Raw genomic sequence first — 18,613 nt, forward strand, 5'->3', positions numbered from 1 at the left:
AACCCTCAACAAGTTTGGTAACTGACCCTCACCAAACAGACATCTCTCACGAGGACAAACAACTGAGGGTCCCTAGGCTGAGGGTTTCCTGGAGGGCGGGCAGGGACGATTTCCTATTTTTATTATATCCTTAAATCCCCCAGCCCTGTGCATACTTGGAAGCTCAATTAATGTTTGGTGAATTTAGCTGAGGTAGTATTAAAGGTAAATGTAGTATATTGGGGAATCTCTACTACTGCAAAAAATGTAACTCCATTCAAATACCTGGACCTCTAAGCAGATGGAAGAGAAGGCAGTGCAGTTGCTACTGCCTTTCCAAGTAGTCAGCCCTGGAATTGGTGGCAGGTGAGGAGATGAGGTGTGCTTCTGTACCTATAGACCCAAGGAGAGAAATCTATCCTTGTGACAGCTAAAAAATGTAGCTATAATTCTAGTATTTGAGTTACTCTATAATATATTCCTTATAACAGGGCATGACATTCAGTGGTCAAGTGTCCCAGCTGGCAAGTAACAGAGGCCCAACACAAACTAACTTAAACCGAAAAAAAGCTCTATAACTTGAATGTTCAAAAGTGATGATCAGGTTTAGACACACTGAATCCAGGCCTCAAACAATGTCATCAAGACACAATCCCTAATATCATCTATTTGTCTATCTACCTGTCTGTCTATTTATCACCTCCGACCTCTCCACCCACTCCCCCATCTGCTTCCTCTGAGTTATCTTTATTCTCAAGTGGGCTAACTTCACAAAGGGGCAAAAATGGCCACCAGCAGCTTCAGGCTGACACTCCACCAGCTTAGTAACTCCCAGAGGAGAATGTATTTCTTTCTCAATAGTTACGACGAAAGTCTTGGCCAATATCTCATTGGCCCAGATTTGGTCATGTGCCCATCCCTGAACCAGTCACTCTCACTCTAATTGCCCTTAATAGCCATCTGGATCTGGGTGAAGAAGGAAGCCCACCAGAACAACATGGGCTGACAGTGGTGCTGCTCCCCAGTTGAAAATTGAGGTGTAATGCCAGGAGAAAGTGGTATGTATTTTAAGGAGGCAAAACACTGGGGAGACAAAAATAACATATGTTGACTATACCTTAATTGGTTTCTTTGTTAAGAGGAAAGACTCTTATTTGGAATAATGAGAGTTTTATATTTTATTAGTGGGAAATGGTTTTTAAAGACCACATTCCGGATGTTGATGTTTTCTTTACTGCTAGATTTTTACTGCTTCTAGTTTTTTTGTTTCTTTTGTTTTAGTGCAGAGAGATAGAAAATTTTTTCTAGGGAGACAAAAATAAATCATGAGTTATATATCCAATTCAACTTTAACATTGCAGGATTGTTACTTAAGTCATTCAGTTTTATCATTTTACATATTTTCTTTTACACTAAAAATATCCTGGTTCCTAATGACATTAATGTACATTCTTATTTACCTTATCCTACATGTAAAAGTTCTGAAGTAATAACAATGTTATTTTTCTTTATTATGGTTCACATTTCTTTATGGTTTTGGTTTTTGACCTTAGGCTATATCCCAAAAGGAATAAACAACCAAAATTTTATATTTTAAGTCACTTGAAAGAATTCATTTTATGTGTGTGGCCATGCCATCAATTTGATAAGCCGTTTGGTTCCTTTGCTTCAATTTGCTCTCAGCTTTTAAAGATTGCTTTTTAAAATTGTATTTAATTTTGGCTTTTAATTCTATAAAATTTACATGATTCCTAAGTCAAAACTATTTTCAAACAGTTATATTCAGAGTTTTACTTCCATCCCTATATTCACCCCCTTAATCCTTCCCTCTCCTATAGGTAACCTTTTTAAAAATTATTGTTTTGGGTTTATCCTTCCATTGATTAAGAACTTCAGGCGGGATGTGTGTGTGGTGTGGTCTAAGCATGACTGACTTTCCATCTAGTAGGAGAGAGAGATTTCTGAGTGCAGGGAGCTTCAACTCATGTGAGTATACCAGCTTGTTGTGATGGGGGAGACAGAAGGAGAGGGCTGTGTCACTGCGATAAGCTTCTCGAAGCTGTGAAGAACGGTGTTAAAACAAAAACACAGAATCTACAATTATTTCAAAAGTTAAAAAACAAAGCATGGGGACTTGCCTGGTGGCGCAGTGGTTAAGAATCCGCCTACCAATGCAGCAGACATGGGTTTGAGCCCTGGTCCAGGAAGATCCCACACGCTGCAGAGCAACTAAGCCCGTGCGCCACAACTACTGAAGCCCGCGCGCCCTAGAGCCCACGCACCATGACTACTGAGCCTACGCACGGCAACCACTGAAGCCTGCATGCTGCAACTACTGAAGCCCGTGCACCTAGAGCCCATGCTCCGCAACAAGAGAAGCCACTGCAATGAGAAGCCCGCGCACCACAGTGAAGAGTAGACCCCGCTTGTTGCAACTAGAGAAAGCCCGCGCACAGCAACAAAGACCCAACGCAGCCAAAGAATAAAAAATAATAAAAAATTTTAAAAAGCCAAAAAAAACCTCAAAGCATGACACATCCAAACAAAAACAAGAGCACCCTCTGTTGGTCTCTGTTGGAATACACATAATTGGCAGTGCCTGGATTTGAAAACTGCTCAGGCCAGGGGTGTCCTATTGGGTTACCTTGAATAAAGAACGCACCCGCCAGAAAAAAAAAAAGAACGCACCCGCCAACAGATGGGGAGGCCTCTGAGGCCCACACCAAATTTACCCTCGGCTCTCCCCAGCTTTCAAGTCCTGTGGCCCTTGGGACATATGCTGATACTAAATATCTATGTTACCATGTCTTGGGGAAAAAGATATTTACTTTCCTTCCTGTACCTCTTTTCCCTGGCAGAGAAAAAAATAAAAAAGCAAGAGCCATGTTTTCTATTGTCCCTCCAAAGCTGTGACAGTAATGACACTGCCCTAACTCTCAAGGTGCATCTTTACTCAGACAGTATATCAGTGTGAGGGAGCAGTGTGGAACAATGGGAAAAGAAGCCATGTATCTGGCTTCTCTCACTTACTAGCTGTGTGTCCTTGGGCAGGTTTCTTAACCTCTCTGAGCCTTGGTGTCCTCATCTGAAAAACAAGAATGATAGTATCCAATTCATGGGCTGTTTTTGGAGGTTTAAATGGGTGGTGTGTGTAAAACTCTTGATATGTGATGCCAGTACTACGTATGGACCTCAGTAAATAATAGCTACTGCTACTATTATTATTTCCTTTTTGTTTCACAGGAAATTTGTGAGAATCCCCGATTTATCATTGGCGGAGCCAACAGAACTGACATCTGTCAAGGAGATCTAGGTAGGAAAGTCCCTCGGGTCATATCTAGCCAAACAATCAAGGGGTGATTAAAAGGTGTGATCCTTTCACAGTAAGTAAAGGGACAATAACCTGTTTTTGCTTTTAATGAATTGGGGGGAGGAGGTTTTGATAACATTACCTTATACTCATTTATCAACGCGCTGGTGATTGCTTCATTTAATTTCTGTCCTTCCCACCTTTCTCACTAGTTCTTTGCCTTGTGTCACAGGAGGTGTGCCTCATTCCACAGCCTCCTCTCCAGAGTCTCCAGGACACTCACACACCCCACTCAGCGAGACAAAAGCCCTGCTTTTAGCTGTACCCACCTTCCTTAGAAGTCAGCTCTGAAACTGTCCATGTACCACGCGTGTCCCTTGGGCACATGGAATCTATATGCTCACAAAATGTGCTTTTGTAACTCGAACTCTTGTTGAAATTGCCCCAGAATAGCTTCATATTAAAGGAGTCTTTCAACAAAGACGACATTTGCCATGTGGATGAGCGTCCAATTTTCTGTCTGGTTGGTTAGCTTGTCTGCTTCACCAGTCTTTCCTCTGTCTCAGCCTCTTGTTCGGGAAGTATTATCTTTGGTATGGACTGTGGGAAAGCTCTGTGAAATAAAGTTGGAGAGACATCGACAAACACAGTTTAAAACTTGTGGGAAAAGGGCACTCAAGACCAAATGAATTTGGCTAATCTGGCCCCAGAAGGAGAGGCTGAAGAAGTTTTGGATATCTGAGTTCCTGCACTCGAGGGAAGACTGCCTGCAGAGCCCTGGGCAAGCTAATAATCTGGGCCTGTTTCAGAGGAGAGGCTGGCTGCCTGGGGGGGGTCTGGGGGGGGGGGCCAATGGTGGGAGGAGGGCTGTGGCAGCTCTCAGCCTCCCCTCTGCAGTCTCAAAGATGCTGTCATATCCCACAGAGCACAACGAAGGCCTTGTATATAGTCTGTGCTCTGTTAGTGATCCAGGCCTGCCCCTTGGGCATTCACACACGCATACACACACATACACAGGGCAAGATGCCGCCTCCAACTACTAGCCAGCTTTCCTTACAATACAAATGGGCTGCACTGATGGCTCTCAGATGCTCAGTCTCTGCCAAGGTCCGAAGGGGAAATGGACTCACACTGCAAAGTTACAGGGCAGGCAGATTTCCTGCGGGTGTTGGAAAGAATGACCCAGTTATGACCCCTACTGCCCCATCTCCACTGAGGTCCAAATGGAGGTCTGAGCTTATGTTGCAGGCAGAGGAATTGCCTACAGCTTTCAGGAAAGCCAGTCACAAGGGAGTAAGTTACCCTGTTGATCACATGGTCCAGAGACTGCTGTCACACTCCTTCCCTGGGTTGACACCTCTGTAAGGTCAGATCTGGAAGTGGGACAGTGAATGCCAAGTGAACGCCCTTCTCCAGAGAAGTAGAGCAGCCGATGGGGATGGAGTCTCCGTCTTCCCTGGAGGTGTGGGCCCTCCCGTGACCTGTGCTGCGTGTTTGCCTGCAGGGGACTGCTGGTTTCTCGCAGCCATCGCTTGCCTGACCCTGAACAAGCGACTGCTTTTCCGGGTCATACCCCATGATCAGAGTTTCACCGAAAACTACGCGGGGATCTTTCACTTCCAGGTGAGGTCAAGGGAGTGTAGTTAAGAGGGCCAGCTGCTGTCTACTCACCACTGGTCTCCCTGCCTTCACTTCCCAGTGGCTCCAGGAAAGGTTCCCACCCACCCTCCGGGCCATGGATATGGGCAGTGATCCCCTTCAGGCCTCAAGCCTGTGAGGAAGCAGTTGTTTATCTCTTCCTACCCTCAAACCCCTACACCTTCCGCTAGGCCCCAGAAAGGTTGGAGGATATCCTGTTTGCTGACCTGTGGGTCTATTTTTTCCTCTCCAGCTGGCTGGCTTCTGTGTTATTACTGGCAGCCCTTCTCAAGTAAATCCCTAAGATACTAGCACTGGGAATCCAGAGGGCCCTTTAGGTTGTAAAGGCAATCCCATCCACAGCTGCAGCTCCTTTTTACTTGTGTCCCTTAAACACAGGTCTATACCAAGACTATCACGCACCCTTTCCAGCCTCTGGAAGAAAAGTCTGGTTAATCTGGGAACCAGGCTTCTGCTTCGGCCCCGCAATGAGTCTTTTGGTTCCAGAATCAATTCAGCCATTGGAAACTTTCTGGATCCAAACTGTCCTGGCAAAGAGCCAAACCCTGTGCTGGCCCAGAACTGAAATGAGCTTCGTATGTGGGCATCTAGCAGATATTGGGGTTCTGAGGCATCAATCTGTCTCCAGCCCTTAAGGCTCCAAATGTCCTGGGCTGACCCAGATCATCAGTTGATCTCCTCTCCCAGGACTGAAGACTTCAGAAAGGGTCTTCTCTGCATGTTCAGGATCAGTGTCCTGCTGCCGTCCCAGCTCAGGCAAGGCAGCTGGGCCCTGAATTTTGTTTCTTCAAAATCAAGCGACTCACCTCCCTCAAATATTTAAAAGGTCTGATATCTAAAGGATCATAAACACAAAGACCAGATAGATTTTTGCCCTCTTGTCCGTAAGGGAGAAAATGTCATTAGAAGGAAATTAAACTACATTTGGATTTCTTGGGTCAAAACTGATTTGTTCAAAAAAGAACATCATCCAGAATTGAGAATATTGGACAGTGTTCCTGCTTTAGCCAGAGTATATTCTGGGTCACTTTCCTTTTCCACGTCAATCCTTCTTCTTCAGCAGCAATTTCTACCTTATTTGTCATCAAGAAATACAGAAATCATACATCATCTTCACCTAGACCAGTGGTTCTCAACCCTGACTGCATATCAGGATCAGTTGAGATGCCTAAAAACACTGATACCTAAGCCACACCCCAGACTTACAGAGCAGGAAAAGGAAAATCTCAAGCCCTCAGGTATGTAGGGAGCGCCTACCATCCCCCATACCGAGCTGGACTGGGTGGAAGACAGGGTGGTTTGTAAACCACTTCTTGCCCTCAAGGAGCTCCCAGTCCAGTTAGAGAAAGAGTCACACACTCCAAACCCAAGGTGCTTGGTATTAAGGAATGTGGGGTAGGGACACATTTCCCAATGGTAATCTGAGGATGTGACTCTGTGCTTGACGCTTCTGTGCAGTTCTGGCGCTATGGAGACTGGGTGGACGTGGTTATTGATGACTGCCTGCCGACTTACAACAATGAACTGGTTTTCACCAAATCCAACCACCACAATGAGTTCTGGAGCGCTCTGCTGGAGAAGGCTTATGCTAAGTAAGCAGCACTTTAGACTGAGAGGCAGGGCTAGAGGCGAGGAGGTGGACTGCAAAATCCAGCCCGTGTGTGTGTGTGTGTGTGTGTGTGTGTGTGTGTGTGTGTGTGTGTGTGTGTGTGTGTGTGTGTGTGTGTGTGTCTGTCTTCAACTGTGATACAAAGTCAGAGAAGATCTGTGTGTGTGTGTGTGTGTGTGTCTTCAACTGTGATACAAAGTCAGAGAAGATCTGTGTGTGTGTGTGTGTGTGTGTGTCTTCAACTGTGACACAAAGTCAGAGAAGATCTGGTCCAGGCAGCGGTGATTCTAAGTAAAACCACTAAGAGTAGAAATAAGACGTGTGTAGGAAATCTTTAGCTTTAGCTTCTCGTAGTGAGCTCTTTAATCCTGCCTTCTTGGTGGCATTGCGAATCCTAGATGAGCTCATTGTATCTTTGGAGCTCAGATCCCAGAGTCTGGCTTGGCTCCACCTCACGAGCTTGCAATATATTAATAAAGCCATGTTGTCTCTAAACTTAGAAGCCCCACCCCAGCTGCTAATGGCTTTAACAGAGCCCTACCTCAGGTTCAGGGTATAGTGGAAAGCATCAGGAAGTGGGAATAGTGGGTTCCATCCCAGTGTTTCTCCTCTCTGTGGCCTTAGCTGGTCACTTAGCCTCTAGAGCTCAGTTTCTCCATTGTGAAGAAAGGGAATCATAGTACCTATTCCAACAGCTTACAGGCTTGTTGGTGAACTGGATGAGACAACATCACAGGACCAAAGAGTAAAGTTCTGGTGGTAGGGGTACCTGGGTCATGTTTCCTAGAACCCTGTGACCCCAGATTGGTCTTCATCCTCTCTCTAAGGCTCCATGGTTCATACGAAGCCCTGAAAGGTGGGAACACTACAGAGGCCATGGAGGACTTCACAGGAGGAGTAACAGAGTTTTTTGAAATCAAGGATGCTCCCAGAGACATGTACAAGATCATGAAGAAAGCCATCGAGAGGGGCTCCCTCATGGGTTGCTCCATTGATGTAAGTCTAGGGTGTGGGATGCAGGGCAGGAAGCTGCCAACTATTGGGAAGCCTTACCCAGTGACTAGCAGCAGAGGGCTTTCCTCTGGGACAGGGTGAATCTACTGTTTTAGGAAGGTGGAACTGGTTCTCAACTTTGAAAATTGGGAATTTCTCAAGGGAGAAGAGTTTGTGGAGATTTTCAATGAAGATATTCAGCAACGACATTCTAAGCCCTGGAATTTAGGTAGAAATAGGTCCAGAGGCCTATGTCAGTGTAGGCCTCTGTGGTCAGTGTTTCTCAGTCCCAGCATGCCACTATTAAGCTGGCCACAGACTTGGCTTATGGACCTGAGCCCACCAGTTCCCTAAGAAAGCCTCCCGGTCATTGAGCTTTGATTGTATCTCTCACCTGGGATACGGACTTTGTGTTGTAATCTGGGAGAAACTCAGCCTGTGCAACAAAGTGGTGTGAACTGAGACCAGAGCCAAGAGTAAGGGAATGGAAGACTGGCCAGGAGACACACCTTTCCTGGGGGCTGCTCAACGTATCATAAATAGTCTTGGCGATTTCCATTGCTGAAGAAGAGCCCCAAGCTAAATTCCTGTTCCTTCCTCTCCTAGTACACCCAGTAGCTGGGAAGCTTGGGAAGATAAGCCAGCATAAAGCACCCACAGATGAACATTTTCTTTCTGCATCACTGTTCTCCATCTTTTCTGCATTCATGCTCTACTTACCTCTACTCTTTTCTTTTGTCTGTCCCCTCCCTTCTTTCTCTCTCCTTCCCTTTCTGTCACCCTCCTTTGTTTGCTTTCTCTCCCGCCCCTTCCCCTGCCCTCCCCGTCGGGCCTCAGGATGGCACAAACATGACCTATGGAACCTCTCCTTCTGGTCTGAACATGAGGGACTTGATTGAGCGGATGGTGAGGAATATGAATAACTCGCATCTCAGGGATTCAGACCTCATCCCTGAGGGATTCTCAGATGACAGACCGACCCGGGTGTGTACGCCTCTGATCGTCAGGGCTGACCATCCCTCCCACCTGCATGACCCAGCCCTGTTGTATGTGGTGTCAGACCTTCCTCAGCAGCCAGCACCTCACACACAGGCTCCTCCTGAGGCCTTCCAAGGGTCTGGGTTGGAATAACTTGCCCTCTCCAAGGTTCCTGAGGAAGGTGCGGGAGGCAGCTTTTGGAGGGAATCTCTGTGGGAGGTCCTTCAAACTCCATGGTCCAGGCAGTTTCTCTGATAACGAATTAACAGACAGAAATACAAGAGAGACTTCATTCATTTTAAAGTACTTCTCTGCTTCTAATTTGTTCATTTATGTATGCAACACATAGTTATTGAGCTCCTACTAGGCACTAGGTAGTCTTCTAGCAAACACAGAAAATTCTCTCCCCTTTGTTTAGGATTCTAGTGAACAAGCAGTCTCCTCCCAACACCCCCGCCCCAGAGCTTATATTCTAGTACTTTTAGAAGTAATATGTGCCATGGAGTAAAGCAGAAGAAAAATTAAGCTATTATTTTCCCCATCTAAGGATAATAACGTTTGGTATACGTCCTTCTAGTATTTTTCTATGCATACTATGAATCTAAATTTTTATTTTAAAATAGCTGTCATACTGTATGTACCTCTTTGCAGCATGCTTTTTTCAGTTAGCTTTATATTCCTAATGTGGCAATGAGAATTATATTTTTTTTTTTTTTTTTTTTGCGGTACGTGGTTCTCTCACTGTTGTGGCCTCTCCCGTTGCGGAGCACAGCCTCCGGACGCGCAGGCTCAGCGGCCATGGCTCACGGGCCCAGCCGCTCCGCGGCATGTGGGATCCTCCCGGACCAGGGCACGAACCCGCGTCCCCTGCATCGGCAGGCAGACTCTCAACCCCTGCGCCACCAGGGAAGCCCAAGAATTATATTCTTAATGTGTCTCCTCTAACATTTTTTTTAGTGGCTGCACAATATTCCACCATGCAAATAAGTTATCATTTATCTACCCAATACCTTATTATTGGGAATTTAGATTGTTTTCTTTTTCTGTTCTTGGCTATTACGTTTAAATGTTACGACGAACATCCTATAAGATACATCTTTGTGTCTGTCCATGATGATTTCCTTAGGACAGATGGCTAGCAGTGCAATAGCTAGGTATGCATAAGTAATGCCACAAGAGTCATTTCAAGTGGCTCCCTCCCCTCCTCCCCTGCCCCCACCACCTAGAACTGAGAGATGCACGCATCTCCTGCCCCCCTCCCTCTCTATTCAGCATGGTCTGGGTCCTATAAAGACTGGAATCTGGAAGAGGCTGAGATGCAAAAAGCCCTGGCCCTCCACACACCCCTCACCTTGAAAAGGCCTCCAGGCTGCTCCTCTTAAAGCTGTTATGCTATCAGGCAAAGTGAAGCCACAGAGATCCGTCTAGGGCTCACTGGGCTTTGGTGATCCTACCCCTCTGCCGAGGATCTCCTGTGGCTGCAAATCTCAAATGGAAGAGCTACCCCTGCTCCCTGAGGCACGGTCATGTCTCAGCAGGACTCTCCTCTGGCCTCCTCAGAATTCTTTCCCTGGGCGCTTTTGATTTCTTGAGCGTGTTCTGGGGTGGGGGGTGTGTGGAGGAAGTGAGGGGATGTGAGGATAAAGGGTTAGACCTACATGTTTCGTCTTTTCCCAATCCCTTTCTCTTCCAGGAATAGTCAACCCTGGGTGGGCTCAGGGGAAGGGGAGCCCAATCCAGGGCAGCCTCCATCTGCCCCCACTTCCTCTTCTGCAGGACCCCAAGGGATCGAGAAAGGAGGGCCAGGCACGCTCTCACCCACCTCGTGCCCCAGCTCCATGTCGCTCTCCGACAGTCTGGGGAAACCACTTGTCTGGGCTGCATCTTCTTGGCTCTCTGAAAGGGCTAGTGAGGGCCTTCTCATGGCTGGGAGGCACACTTCCAGGGCGCGGAGGAGTCCTCGTCCTCGCAGAACCCAGGACATGAACCAGTGTGAACTTTGTCTCAGGCAGCAACCCCTGACAGGTTGTCTGGTTTTCACTCCACAGACGATTGTTCCAGTTCAGTACGAGACAAGAATGGCCTGCGGGCTGGTCAAAGGCCACGCCTACTCAGTCACTGGGCTGGAGGAGGTGAGCCTGGCGGGACTCGGCGGGACGGGACTTGAGGGGCTACTTGGGTGAACCTCCCGAAGTCAGGACTTGGCTTTCTGTGTCCCTTCACATCTGTAGAATTTGCCTCCAATCAGGCAATCAGGCCGAGCGCCTGGGGTTGAAGGAGACCACTGGAACTGGCAGGTGGATCTTGCCACAAGATGGTGCTGTTTATGTTTGTTTTTAGTGCTAAAGCTAGCAATTGCCCCAACATTTCCAAAAAACAAATAGAAAGCACTTTGGTTTTATGAAGTTGATATCATGGGCTCTTGTGTTCCTTGTTTTCCATGGTCAGTTCCAAGGTTTTGCTCCCCCTGGGATGTCTGGCCTTCACTGGGTCACGTCACAGACAGGAACCTTGTCAGGCCCCTTGTGCACAATTGGGCGAGTGGTGCCCTGTTCACAGAGATGGGCAGAGAGGGGCAGTCGTCTGCAGCAGACAGGAGGAAGGGCCCCTTTTTCTCATTGATCCGTCTGGAAGGGACATTTTCTATAGTTCCTCAGCCAGCAGGGGCGTTTTATCTAATTCACACAGAGGCACCTTGTGCTAGCAGAGCCCTACATTATATTCCCTGCCTCCTCTCCCAAAGTTCTGAATGGCCCAATGTTCGCTGGGAAAATCACTTCTTAGAAGATGGCAAGGTGGTGGCCAAGCCTGACTCCTGCAGACTCAGCCCTAAGGTTCTGACCCATCACCCTGCCATTCCACAGGGCACTTGTGATTAGTGTCCTTGACCGGGGCCAGGCAGGACAGGCCCCTGTACAGGATTCTCTCCCCACTCCCACCCCAGCCCTCAGGGCAAGACAGAAGACCCCCTTTCAGAAAGGGCCCAAAGGGAGAAAGCTTTTTCTCTTTGCTCAAGGCCCTGTACAAGGGTGAGAAAGTGAAGCTGGTGCGGCTGCGGAACCCCTGGGGCCAGGTGGAGTGGAATGGCTCCTGGAGTGACAGGTGGGTGCGGGGACCCCACGAATAGGGGACAACAAGGCCTGGGGCAAGGCAGGGCTGGGTACCGAGCCACAAGAGTACTACAAATGCTTGGTCTAAAATCACCCTTAAAACCAAGGATCCGCAGAGGAGAAGAGGGGACGTGGGCTTCAGGAAGGGCTGGGAGCAGAGCCACGGGAACCTGGGATCCAGAGAGCTTGCCGATGGCCACTGTCTGGAAAGGAAAGATGCCTAGAAAGCCTGGGCTAGGTCCAGGCAGGAGGGGAGTCTTGATGCAGGAGTCTGGACTGGACAGGTGACTTCCCTTCTCGGAATCTCTGTTGCCTTATCTGTAAAATGGGAACAACATTAGCACCTACCCGGTGGGCTGTTATGAGGAGAAAATGCAGTTGTGTCAGGAGAGCGCCTAACCAGTGCTAAGATTTCCTCTCCCTCACTATCCCCATAAAGAGATGCACAGGCCCTTTCCAAGAACTGTACTGCTTATCACTGAGAGCAAGTGACTGGGGGCAGCAAAAATAGCACACCTGGGGAAGCTGTTATGAAGGCTGCAGAATGTTCACAAAGCCTCTATTGTCCCACCCCAATCGCTGGCTCCTGACTCCGCCTCTCTGGTTGGAGAGTAGGCCCTGGAGCTCCTTTATTCCCAAGGCGGGGAAAGCAGGACTCAGCAGCTGGGAAGGACCACACCCAGGCTGTGTGTGTCCTTCAGCCCCTGGCTTACCTCAACATACCTCTCATCTCAGGGCACCGTAATTACTGGTTCATTTGGCCATGCATTCACTTAGCAAGTATTCGCTGAGCACCTACTGAATCCCAAGCACAGGTCTAAGCACTGGGGCCCTTCCGTGAGCAGGCAGCCTCGCTCAGTAGACCGATAAGGTGCTGATCCTGGTCTCCTTACCGTTCCCTTCTCTTATCCGTGCGACAAATCCCCAGTTCCTCAGTGTGCAGTACGTGCCAGGCCCCATGCTACTGTCTGGGGACTTAGAAATGAACGCAGAGATTCAGGGCCTGCCCTGTAGGCTTTAAGGTCCAGTGGGAAGGACAGAAAAACACTAATCGTTGAGAGAAATGCTATGGTAAGGGTCACAGAGAGGGAGCCCTTCTCCTGGTCTGGGTGGGACAGGAAGGGAGAAAGCTGCCTGGAGGGAGTGGCATTTGAACTGGGCTCTCTGCTCTGCAAAGGCCCTCGGTGCCCCATCAGTTGTCCACTCCACTGACCCGAGTCACCCACAGGGACCCTCGCTGTGTCCTCCAGTCTCAGATCTTGGTGTCCGGCCTTAACTCACTTTCTGCCAACACCTCCACTGCAGGGGTCACTAACTAGTGGGGCCCAGCCTCAGTCACACAAGGAGACCCTCCCCCCAACTCCCCGCCACTGTGCCCCTCCTGCCGGTCTCAGGAATTTCCACTTCCCCTCCGGTAGGTATTCCCTGGTTCCAAGCACTTCCTCAATCCCTTACCTCTCCAAACTCGTTTAGTTTCATTCTCCTCCACATGCCTGAAACACAAATGTGCTTTATTTCCTCCTTCTTCGGGAGAAAGAGTGTGTAAAACTGCCCAGCCTTTTAAAACATAGAACTGGGATGTTTCGTGGGGTGGCAGGAGGAAGGAGAAGTTTACATGTCTGGTCTTTCTCTCAGTAACTCAGACAGTTATTTATTAGATGATGGGTCTGTTCTAAAAGTTTTGCATGCGTTATTTCATTTCTTGCTCATCACAGCCCTGTGAGTAGGTGATATAATCATTCCCCTTTTGCAGTTGAGAAAACAGAAGCTGAGAGGGGTGAAGTGACTTGCCCAAGGTTACAGCTAGTACTGGTATGATTAAATTGAAATCCCAGTTTACCTATTTCCAGAGCCCAACTCCTAACTTTAAAGTGTGAGGAACAGTTAAAGATTCAGCCAGAGAAGAGTCAAGCCCTTATAAACCATTCAAAAAGTGTGGTCTTAATCCTGAGGATGGTGGGAAGCAATTATTGGGTTTTACACTGAGGGTATCAGATCAGATTTGCATTTCGATGGTTCACACTGGCTGCAGTTTGGAGATGACCTATTCTTTGAACTTATTCATATTTCTCTGACACCTCCTGTCCCAACTCACACCAGGCCTTCCCTTTCTTTTTCCTTCCCTAACTCCTCCACTCTCCCTCCAGTTGGAAGAACTGGAGCTTTGTGGACAAGAACGAGAAGGCCCGTCTGCAACACCAGGTCACGGAGGATGGGGAGTTCTGGTGAGTCCGGGACCCAAGAGGACCCTACAGGGTAAGGGACGAGGTGGGAGCTGAAATCTCAAGCCTCCATCCCCGGACAGAGGCCGTCAGATTCCAGCCCTTGGGACATCTGGGCCCTGTTCTCCAAATCCAGCCAGAGACCCAGCAAGACTGAGGTTTTGAGAGGAGCCCAAGAGTCATGGCGATGACTGAGCCCAGGACCGGGCCAGCACGCTGTGGCTCCCACCTCTCTGTGCCCCTCCACCACGCACGCTGCTCCAGCCACTTGCTCCCTCCCGGCCTCCGCGGGGCCGTTTCCTGAGCCGAGGAAGCTCTACTTACTCTGCTCAGTCAAGGCCCTCCTCACCCTCACTCTGATCATTTCTACTCAGCCTTCAAGTCTCAGATTAAAGGGAACTTTCTTCAGGATCCCCTTGTTTTCCTCAGGATTGTGATTAATTTATCTGTGATACTCACCACCTTTCAAATTGCTTGTTTCATCGTCTGTCCTTCCCCAACCCTCTCTCTTTCCCCTGGCCCAGTGCCTGAGCCCGGCGGAGGGGCACACAGTAACACGTTGGAGAACTGAATTGCTGCCAAGCTCTCCCATCAAGAACACACGAGTTTGAGTCGTTATTGCAAGGGATACATCAGAACTGACAGTACTGACCCTAAAAAGGAAGGACAGGGTCCTCTAGGATCATGACCAAGTGGCTCTGGACTATTTCATTGTGCTGTGTTAGCCCTGGAGTCTTACCTTTCCCAGCCTCCCATATGGGTCTCTTTCTTCTTCCAACCTCTCAGGATGTCCTATGACGATTTCATCTACCATTTCACAAAGCTGGAGATCTGCAACCTCACAGCTGATGCCCTGGAGTCCGACAAGCTTCAGACTTGGACAGTGTCCGTGAACGAGGGCCGCTGGGTGAGGGGCTGCTCTGCTGGAGGCTGCCGCAACTTCCCAGGTGGGAGATGCTCTGGATGGGGGAAGGGTCCAAGCAGAACAAGTTCCAGGTAGAAGAGTATTAACTAGCATTTGCTGAGTCTCTACGAAGTCCCAGACACACATTATCTTATTAAACTGTCCCCATTTTACTGAGGACACCTCCATGCTGAGGAGTTTGCATTAAGGAGCTGGTAACAACCTTTAAGCAGGTTATTATGTCAGAACAGGATTGTGTTCATAATGCTGAGGATGGGACTGGAGGACTGAGTTAGCAGCTTCTGCAAGAATTCAAGCCAGAGATGAGGAAAGCCTAGGCCAAGTCAGGAGCAGCAGAGATGGAGGGGAGATGGGGCAGGTTGAGGGGAGGGAATACTGGGTGATGTGGAGATGGAAGAACGACTTCAAGATTCCCACTCTGGGGACCTGAGCACATGGTGCCAGGGAGGTAACATGAAACACACAAGAGAAAAACAATCGGTGATTTTTTTTGTTTGTTTTTTTGGATGGAGTCGGTTGTGGGGAGGGGAGGGGAGGGAGGGGAGTTTACTTTGGGACATGGGAAGTCTGAGGCACCTGTAAATATCCAGGTGAAGATGTGTGATAGAGAACTGGATGCATAGATAAGAATGGTACTTGACTCTACGATAGGGTCTCAATATAGATTTGTGGAAGGAAGGAAGAAAGGATGGAAAGAAGAGAGGAAGGAAAGGAGGGAAGGAGGGAAGAAGGGAATGAAGGGAGGGAGGAAGAAAAAAAGAAAGATAAAAGGGACAAAGGGAGAGAGTCAAGAGAGAGATTGAGGCTGGGATCTGCAGCTCAAGCGTCACCAGCATGCAAGGAGCAGTTCGAAAGTGGGAGTTGATAAGACAGCCTAGGGAGGTAGAATGATGGGGTGAGAGAAGAGGCCTAGGACCAAATCCCAGGGACCAACAACACTGACAAGAGAGGTGAGGAAAGTGAAACCATCAGCAAAGACAGAGAATGAAAGTTCAGAGACGAAGGAGGAGCCACGCAGGCATCAGTGCAGCTCCATCTGTATAAAGGTGTAAAGGCTACCCCACACACACCAAATAATTAGACAAATGCCTGGATCATTTTTTTTCTGTACATATTTGAGCACCTAGGTGTGGTGGGATAGAGATAAATAGGTTCCCTCTGTCTCATCTCCCATCATCCTGCCTTGTCTCTGAGAGGCAGATCTGAATGTACAATTCCTTTCTGCGGGGCACAGACACTTTCTGGACCAACCCTCAGTACCGTCTGAAGCTCCTGGAGGAGGATGACGACCCTGACGAGTCCGAGGTGATCTGTAGCTTCCTGGTGGCCCTGATGCAGAAGAACCGGCGGAAGGACCGGAAGCTGGGGGCCAACCTCTTCACCATCGGCTTCGCCATCTATGAGGTGCGCCGTCCCTGATCAGCTCCTTTTCAGGAAGGAGGCTTTCAGGGGGCTTCCCGAGGGGTCCCCCGGCTTCCCCAATACCCATGACCCCACCAAACTCCTGATATCAGGCCCACTTGTGTCAGAACCTCTTAGAAGTTTGTAATGAGTGGAAAAAACCCCCCGTCTAGGGGAGGTGGAGGGGGGCCAGGGCTCTCCAGGTAGCTACACGGGGAGTCAGACCCCTGCATTTGCTCTATGATTGCTAGCATGCCCTTCTGGCAAGCTTTCCATCCCCATTCAGATCTGAAATCACAGAATCTGAGCACCTTCCTTTTCTGTTTCTCCCCAAGGTTCCCAAAGAGGTACAGAAGTGGAGCAGCCAGCAGTGCGTGCAGTGTTACCTGAGGGCCTGTGTCCACCTGTGGCACATCGGGGAGCCTCCTGTGGGGTTTGTGGGCAGGACTACGATAGGAGAGGGCCTTGCCCTCATTACTCAACTCCAGAGTCAGGGCCTCAGGGTACTGCATGGCCTCCTGACCACCGCCCCTACAATGTGCCCTTTCACCCCTCCCGCCAGAGACTGTCGCACACTCACACACTCGCTCACACTCACACACAGAGTCACACAGACACATTCTGAGGCTGACTGCCCTCTTTGGGGTGGAGGGATCGCTTCCCTCAGACCCCAGCCACAGCTCCCCCTGCCTCCTTGGGGTCCTTCCCCAGCCTGGAGGTGATCTGGAGCTAAGCAGTGGCAGTTCTGGTAAGTGGCCCTGAGTGGGGGATGCCAGAGTTGACACTCACTCCTGGATCACAACAGAAAAGGAAGGGGATATGGATGGAGTAGGGAGCTCCAGGGATGTTGAACTATTCGAGGCCTTAGGAATCAGAAGTCGGTAGGTTCATGACTGTGAAATGGGTGACCAGGGAATCGGCAGGGAGGACTCCCTGGAGGAGGACTGAGCAGGACAGGGCGTCCCTCCCGAGGGGCTCAGGTCCCTTGGGCTCTTCTCTCCCTCAGATGCACGGGAACAAGCAGCACCTGCAGAAGGACTTCTTCCTGTACAACGCCTCCAAGGCCAGGAGCAAAACCTACATCAACATGCGGGAGGTGTCTGAGCGCTTCCGCCTGCCTCCCAGCGAGTACGTCATTGTGCCCTCCACCTACGAGCCCCACCAGGAGGGGGAATTCATCCTCCGGGTCTTCTCTGAAAAGAGGAACCTCTCTGAGTGAGTCCCAGCCTGGCTTTTCCCCCTAAGAGCCCACATGGCCCATTCCAGAGATCAGAGGTGTGAGGCAGCTGGACAGGTCTCCTCCAGGAGTCCTGGGATATGCTGACCAGGCTGTACCTCTTCTCCTGTTCCCAAGCCACTGGCCACTTCTCCCCTACATCTATCCATCCCACAGATAGTTATCGAGCACCTACTATGTCCCAGGCACTCTTCCTCTAGGCACTGAGGATACAGCAGTGAATTAAACAGAAGGAAATCCCTGCCCTCATGGAGCTTAACATTCTAGCATGAGATGACAATGTACAGGAAAAAGTATACTGAGTATATTAGATTTAGATAAGTGATAAGGAGAAAACATAAAGTGGGAAGAGGGATAGGAACAGTTGGGGTTGATTGAACTTTTAGGATTAGGATGACCAGGGAGGGCAGCAAGGCCACATCCTGCCCTCTTGGTCATCAGAGGTGAGTTCATAGGTCCTGCCACTTTGACCTCTGTCCCTAAAAGGAGCACAAGGTCCATGGATAGGTGGCTGGGTAATGCATTTGGGGAAATCTGGACAAAGCCAACAAGAAGCCCTGTGTCTGCACTTGGCTGCAGGGAATGATACCTGTGGTGGAGGATGTTAGTTCCTGGGGTTCTCTTGAGGTCAGTGCCAACTTGACTCTGAGAAGCCAGGTGGCCTGAGCAAATCCCCTCTGTGCTTCCTACTTACTCCTGGTGACACTGAGATACCCTCATGTTTGTGTTCCTCACAGGGAAGTTGAGAATACAATCTCCGTGGATCGGCCAGTGGTAAGTGGTTTGGCTCTTACGTGTGAGAAAGCCCAGGGCACAGGCGGGTGATGGAGGAGAGAGTGGGTATCAGCAGAGGGACGTGGGAGTCTGGGGTGTGCAGAGCAATTACTCCGCGTTACTGCAACTTCTGTGCGGCATGGCCTGAAGTCATGGGACTTACGTCCTGGGGATATTTACTTAGTCCAGGGGCTAGAAGGACAGAAGAGAGTCCTAGAAGGAGCAGCAGTTTGAATAATTAGGGGGAGGGATCAAGGCCACAGGAAGGGATGACAACAGCAGCAGCCAGCTCTGGATTCTGAGTTAGAATCTCACATAGAAAAAAACCAGCCCTACACTGGCTCTGGAGTCTCAAAACCCGGGTCCTCCACCTGCCAGCTCTGTGACCTAGACAAGTTATGTAACTCGTCTGACTC

At 49.2% G+C, this 18,613-nt stretch overlaps 1 protein-coding gene across 4 annotated transcripts in view; it reads left to right on the forward strand.

Annotated features, from left to right (window-relative positions):
• Nucleotides 1–18,613, forward strand: part of CAPN3 (calpain 3) — a gene marked incomplete at both ends in the record, with an annotated part of 47,786 nt that overhangs the window by 20,793 nt on the left and 8,380 nt on the right. For 2 of the 4 annotated variants that reach the window (XM_079906980.1, XM_079906979.1), the window contains 12 exons: nucleotides 3,223–3,292; nucleotides 4,794–4,912; nucleotides 6,407–6,540; nucleotides 7,385–7,553; nucleotides 8,388–8,534; nucleotides 10,577–10,660; nucleotides 11,545–11,630; nucleotides 13,786–13,863; nucleotides 14,647–14,807; nucleotides 16,020–16,189; nucleotides 17,193–17,401; nucleotides 18,161–18,197. In XM_079906980.1, the coding sequence (XP_079763106.1) occupies nucleotides 3,223–3,292; nucleotides 4,794–4,912; nucleotides 6,407–6,540; nucleotides 7,385–7,553; nucleotides 8,388–8,534; nucleotides 10,577–10,660; nucleotides 11,545–11,630; nucleotides 13,786–13,863; nucleotides 14,647–14,807; nucleotides 16,020–16,189; nucleotides 17,193–17,401; nucleotides 18,161–18,197 (1,464 nt within the window). The remainder of the gene's footprint in view (nucleotides 1–3,222; nucleotides 3,293–4,793; nucleotides 4,913–6,406; nucleotides 6,541–7,384; nucleotides 7,554–8,387; nucleotides 8,535–10,576; nucleotides 10,661–11,544; nucleotides 11,631–13,785; nucleotides 13,864–14,646; nucleotides 14,808–16,019; nucleotides 16,190–17,192; nucleotides 17,402–18,160; nucleotides 18,198–18,613) is intronic. The other 2 variants (XM_079906981.1, XM_079906982.1) reach the window with 1 other exon arrangement.

Source organism: Stenella coeruleoalba (assembly GCF_951394435.1).
Source record: "Stenella coeruleoalba genome assembly, chromosome: 2".
NCBI lineage: Eukaryota > Metazoa > Chordata > Mammalia > Artiodactyla > Delphinidae > Stenella > Stenella coeruleoalba.